This window comes from Bos indicus, chromosome X (genome assembly GCF_029378745.1).
Source record: "Bos indicus isolate NIAB-ARS_2022 breed Sahiwal x Tharparkar chromosome X, NIAB-ARS_B.indTharparkar_mat_pri_1.0, whole genome shotgun sequence".
NCBI lineage: Eukaryota > Metazoa > Chordata > Mammalia > Artiodactyla > Bovidae > Bos > Bos indicus.
Genome location: NC_091789.1, coordinates 97,152,237 through 97,158,380, shown reverse-complemented (window position 1 = coordinate 97,158,380; position 6,144 = coordinate 97,152,237). Strand labels below are relative to the sequence as shown.

Below are 6,144 nucleotides of genomic sequence, written 5' to 3'. Positions count from 1 at the left end.
GACTATTCTGGCCAGGTTTGTTCAATGCTAAAAAATGAGGACAGGTTTAAGGTTTAAGCCAGTAGAAACTGTTGATATTCAAATATAATAGTATATTTTGAAAAGCAAAAATAATCTAGATCTAAATTTGTGGAATTAATATGCATATTTAGAGGAATTGTTGGACAGAAAATCTATATATAGACATTCTATCTCTACAGACAGCATCAACTAGACAATAAAAATCACAAACCATGAATTTTCAATAACATTAAATACCCGGGGATAAATTTAACAAAAATTGTGCAAGTAGAAAACGAAACTTTATTGACCGAAATTTAATAGTCAAATACACAATATAAGAACAGCATAGATGGTTTCAGTTTATCTTCTTTCAAGCAAATGGCTGCCCTTCACCTATAATACAAACATTAAAAAAGTTACTTAAAAAAAAAAAGTTACTTAGCAGAACTTTATTTCGATGACAGGAGAGGTATACAAAGTTCACTGCAGTTGTAGTTTGATAAAATGGACTAAAACAGGAACACTAAGGGCGACCCTTTGGCTTACCTTCAGTTAATCCTCTATAGAGATTTTATAGACTTTTCAGGCACATTACCAGTATTTTTAAAAACACACTACTCTTCCTAGCTGTACAAGAAAAGAAGGACACTGAATTCGGAACAAATGAAATCAATGGAACCTATCAGAAGGTAGTTTTCAGTAGAAGGCAAAACTGTGTACACATTCAGTAAAATATCTAACAACAAAAAGCACCCTAAGGAGAACAAAATACACAAAAACTGAAACAAAAAGTCCCAAAAAAGTATCATTTAAATGCATTGGTTTGAAATAATATTCCAAATATAGGATAGCTAAACAGTTGTTCTCTCTGTTACTGCTTAAGTGAAGTAAACAAAAAGGCCAGTATTACATTTGTTTCTTCTCTACTGTCGAAAACTGTAGACATTTTCATTTGTTCTACTTTATTCCTGATATGGTAGTTTTAAGTCGGTTACACATTTGTCCCCTTTTTTACTTGGAGCCCTCATGTAATTCTAAATGTTTCTTTTCACCCTGGGAAGCATTCCAGTTGGTATAATAAATTATATGTGACACTAATTTTAAGTCATTACTATCACTGGCTACATGGTGACATCAAAATGTGAAGCAGAAATAGGACTGTTTCTCACAGCCACACCAAAAAAAAAAGAAAGAAAGAAAAAAAGGAGAGAAGAAAAGGGAGAGCAAGAGGGACTATGAGTGAGAGAGAAAAGCAAGTAGGAAGAGAGAAAGAAAATCTGGAAAAGCAGATTTTTTTGTTTCTAAATGATAATGGCTTTTGAGAGAAAACTCTGACCAATTTCAAAAGTTCATCCACGGTATTTGTGATGTTTAGTTATTTAGTTACTGTGGGGTATGTTAAATAATATGTTTTTCTACCCTACTAGCCATTTCATCAATATTCTGAAAATATTTGAGTTCCAGATTATACTCTGCTTTAATTCTGTAATATACTAACTGTTACCCTAACTGTTAGTGTCTTGTTCATATTTCTAATTATGTGTACTTGGGCTTTGTCCGTTTGCTTCACAATGATGTAAACTGAGAGGAATGGACTGGCAGTTTGGGGTTGGCAGATACAAACCATTACATTCAGAATGGATAAACAACAAGGTCCTACTATACAGCACAGGGAACTAATGTCCAATCTCCTGTGATAAATCACAACAGAGAAGAATATTAAAAAATGTGTGTGTGTGTATATATATATATTAAAAATTATGTAAACTAGCACATTGTCTTTATTTATTAGTTGAGTTTATTTTCCTCTTCCTAACACTTCATACCTGTCTTTTAATAAATATCTTTTTCTTTTTCCCTTAGGTTTATTCTGTTGCTCTTTTTCTTACCTTTTATGTTGGATGTAGGATTTTGTATTTATGTACCTTGTAATTTATGTATTTTTCTTTTTAAATACCACGCATATTTAGGGCTAAGATTTTTCTATGAGAACATTTTAATCATGTTCTGTAGTTACTTGAAAGTCGTCTGAAAGTTGTATTTTCATCTAATTGTTCAAATAGAATGGAACAAAAATGTAAAGTGAAAATATTTAGAACGCTAATACACAGTAAATTCTTCCCTAATTATGAAGTTCCTCCTTTAAAATCAGAATCATGCAATTTATTCTCAGCAAGTTGGAAAACAGGTATGTGAAAGATACTGAGTTGATTATGCAAGAAGAACTAGTTACAATTTTTGGCCTTCAAAACTTTTTAAACTCATGCATCAAAGAGGAAAAATAACATACTTGATACGGTTAGAGAGGATTATATCATGAGGCTCAGATTTTTATTAGTTCTTTAAGAGCGAGAGTGGGGTATATGGCAAAACCTTCATAGTATTGTAAAGTAATCATCCTCCAATTAAAATAAGCAACCTCGCGCGCCCCTCAAAAAAAAAGACCAAACGTGGGGGCAGGTAGTGTGCTTAGCATATGTATCTTACTCACACCTGCCTTGAATATCACTGACTAAATGCACTCTCTCAACTTGATCAGCCACAGAAACAGGAAACTAGACTATCTTTGGCCATTTTATTATTCAGTCATTTCATGCTTCCCTGGGGAAAGGATTTAAAATGCAACTATTTTTTAAAGAGCTAGAGAATTCAGAATTTGAGAGAACTTAACATACATCAAGCAGAATGTTGGCTCATTTTCTTTTATAAAAAATTAATTGATTTTAATTGGAGACTAATTACAATATTCTGGTGGGTTTTGCCATACATTGACATGAATCAGCCACAGGTGTACATGTGTCCCCTGTTAGAAAATGAAATCTCAATTCCCTTGTTATAATTTGACTCAAGATGATATTTTATGATAAATACATCATACAAAACAGAGTATTCTTGTATGCATTCCATCAAAGAGAATCAGAGAATGCAGAAATTAGCATTGAAAAATCAGCATCGTCGTGTATCTGTTCTGAATTTACAACTTACAGGAGTAAAGTTGAGTTTAGAAGTTAAGGGATTACACAGAATCACACACATTATGCTAAAGCTGGTACTAGAACCTACTTGGATGCCTAAGCATATTTCATATAAACTGATATTTATTACAAATGCATTCCATACTTGCTAAAAGCAGAAATTATAAAAGAACCTGAAAATTATTAGCTGTTGCTTAAAGTACTTATACTCAAGAGAAGAAAACGGTTCCCTATTTTCAATTCGATATGGCTTTGATCCTCTCTGTTTCTTTATTTGAAAGTCTGTAAGTCAGGCACTCAGGCATCTGGGGTCTGAACTATCTTTCAAAGAATATGTGAACTCTGTTATTAAAGTAATAGTAATGTTCCCTCTATATTAGTAAAGATATTCTGAAAAACAAAAACCACATAAATTACTTTCTGAATGGATGACATACCTGCTTCTGGCATTTCAACAGGCTCTATATTTGATGCAAACTCCTCCCTGACATCGGGACCATCTCCACCTTCACCCCCAGTCTTTGCCAGAGCCAATCGCTGGAGATCAGCTTCCAGGCCAGAATCTTTTAAAAAAAAAAGCATCAATTAAGCTGTAAAGCATACAATATAAACAAGGGAATGATGATATTCATTCCCTCGGTGTTATGAATTAAAAGCCTTAGGTTAGTATGCTAAAAATGTGATGAATAATAACCTCAGGAGCATTATTCCGGGAATGTTTTGCTGGAGAAAAAGGAAAGCAGAATTTGCGAATGTTATTACCATTTTCCTTTTCCAGGGTTGTCCTCAGACAACTAGGTTGCCCCCTTCTCTTTGTCTTGAAAACAAGGGAAAATTTGAGTGACCACACTGACCTGCAAACTATACTCTCCTCAGTTTCTTAGGAACTGTCTGAAGTCCTTTTCTAATGTTTCCTTTCCTCTTCTTACTGGTTATGTCTTAAGGCATGAGGCACAGATACACTTTACCTTCAAAGGGATCCTTCTCCTCTTCTTCATCACGATTCACTGGATCCTCTACATGTACTTCCTCCTTTCTAGGTGTGATATCCTGAATCTCAGCTGGCGGTTCCTCTTGTTGAGGTTGCTCAACACTGGGCTGCTGGTCCTAGTAGAGAGTGCATGCAAATAAAACCTTTTCTTGTTAATACATCTAATAGCATAAATATACATAATACATAGATATATCTGATCATAAGTAAACCTAACAACATTTTCCCAACACAATACTATGTACTTACTTTTAATAAAGTTACTCTTCCCACAGAGAAGAGTTACCCAGGAAGACTTTGGAAGTTATTTAAGTCTATGTTGGGATGGAAGTATGCAGCCTGTTGTTAATAAGCAGGAGGAGGGAGTCACTGGGCACATTTCCAGGGAATTTAACAGGCAACGCTGGACTATAATATATCTGGATCAATGTTCCTTCCTAAGACAAAGTGTCACCCTTTATCAGCATGGAAGGCCTTTATCACCGCATCTGTACTACTTAACATCATTTTCTCAAAAATAAACTTGTGCTAATAGAAAACATCAAATGGTAAGGTTACTCACAACCACAGGTTCATCCACCTGGGAGCAATCTTGCTTTGTAGGTCCCAATGCTGATGCCACTTGCCCACTCATATTTCTCCCTGAAAGCAGAATGTTGTGATTTAGAAAATGTATTTAAGAGTACAGCTATATTTGATCACTTTTATGACCTTATGTTGACTTGTTTTTTTTTTTAATGTGAAAATACTTTCGAAAGAAAACTCTGGTTAAGTATGAGTGTACATGCATTTCAATTACACCAAATACAGTCGCTTGCAAAGCCATTTGTGTCTTTGCGAAGCTGGCAGAGAAATCACCTTAAGGTACATAAGAAGGCTGAATTTTTGTGAGGAAGTTTGATTTCACAACAGACTTCTCCATCATGAAGATCTTTAGTGAAATACTGCTAGGAATTCAAAAGCTCAGGACTACTGCTCATGTCACACTCCTATTCACCAGACCTATTTTCCCCAACTCCCTTGGAATTCAGTTGGAACACGAAGAAAGGCTCAGTCTTTACAGCCTGACTATGGCGATTTTCTCAGTGTCTGGGGCTGAGGTGAGGCTGCATACAGAGCAACCGGTCCACTTCTCTCTTGGCACCTTACCACAAAATCCGCGATACAGTCACAACCCCACTGCGGTCCGCTTTCTAGGCCTTTCCTTAATCGCTCACCCCAACCCCTGCCCAGGTCCCACTGCTGGCCCCAGATTCTGTGCTCTGTCGTCAGTTCCAGGGCCCCAATGAACCAAATATCTCAAATAGCACCCCCAAGTCTCCCCCCACCATCATCCTACCCCCCTGCCCTCCTCTGCCCACTGCCCTTCCTCTACGGCCATCAAGGCAAGAACTATGGAGTCGCGACACTTGTGAGGAGAAAGACGACTATCTTGAGGGCCTTCCTCCTCAACGGCCCTAGATCACACTGCCCGATCCGCGCGAAACTTGCTGGCTCCCCCTCACAGGCACACACACTTAAACTCCAGACAGGACAGACCTGTGAACCTACCTGGTGAGTCTTAAGTAGTGAGAAAGAACCGGGACTGAATAAACAGACCTGTCTCAGGCCCAACGCTCCTCACAGATCGCTCAGGACGGCGTATGGGCACCAAGGCGCATGCGCAGCAACGGATGTGCACGCACACACTGCGCATGCTCACTGAGTTGGGCATGTGCAATGCAGGTTGCGTTTTTCCTGCCATTGAGGTAGAGTCCTGGAACCGCAGGGTCTCTGCAGGATGAGAAAGGGGCTTGAAGGCTATATTTTTTTCCTTCCAGTGCAGTCTTTCTTATGCATCCACAAACTGTGGTGATAGGTAGTCCCAGGTTACCCTTAGTGGAGAATGTGTCTCAGAAAGACAGTCATGACAGAAATAGATATTACGTTTTTTCATTCTTTTTTCTTTATTCTGCTCTTCAGCAGTTATTTCCACCATTCTGTCTTCCAACTCACTTATTTGTTCTCCTGCTCAGTGAGTCTCATATTGATTTCTTCTAGTGTATTTTTCATTTCAGGTATTGTGTTTTCAACTTTGTTTGTGCCTTATTTCTTCTAAATCTTTGTCAAACATTTCTTGTATTTTTTTAAATCCATGCCTCCATTGTATTTTCAAGATTTTGGATCATCTTTAAT

General features: G+C 37.2%; 1 protein-coding gene across 1 annotated transcript; it reads right to left on the bottom strand.

Moving 5' to 3' along the window:
- Positions 1 to 261: 261 nt before the first annotated feature.
- LOC139181137 (P antigen family member 3-like) lies at positions 262 to 5,629 on the bottom strand. Its single transcript, XM_070783976.1, has 5 exons — positions 5,521 to 5,629; positions 4,532 to 4,611; positions 3,947 to 4,085; positions 3,416 to 3,541; positions 262 to 396 (listed from the first exon to the last, which is right to left on the bottom strand). The coding sequence occupies exons 2-5, from the start codon at positions 4,601 to 4,603 to the stop codon at positions 374 to 376; spliced, it is 360 nt and encodes a 119-aa protein (XP_070640077.1). The 5' UTR covers positions 4,604 to 4,611; positions 5,521 to 5,629; the 3' UTR covers positions 262 to 373.
- Positions 5,630 to 6,144: the final 515 nt, after the last annotated feature.

Bases quoted from the DNA above. Each gene is read 5' to 3' on its own strand.
- LOC139181137 (XM_070783976.1), bottom strand. From the start codon at position 4,603: ATGAGTGGGCAAGTGGCATCAGCATTGGGACCTACAAAGCAAGATTGC. The intron at 4,086-4,531 runs GTGAGTAACCTT...ACTCTCTACTAG, and splicing joins AGGTGGATGAACCTGTGGTT to GACCAGCAGCCCAGTGTTGA. The intron at 3,542-3,946 runs GTAAAGTGTATC...TTTTTTTAAAAG, and splicing joins GGAGAAGGATCCCTTTGAAG to ATTCTGGCCTGGAAGCTGAT.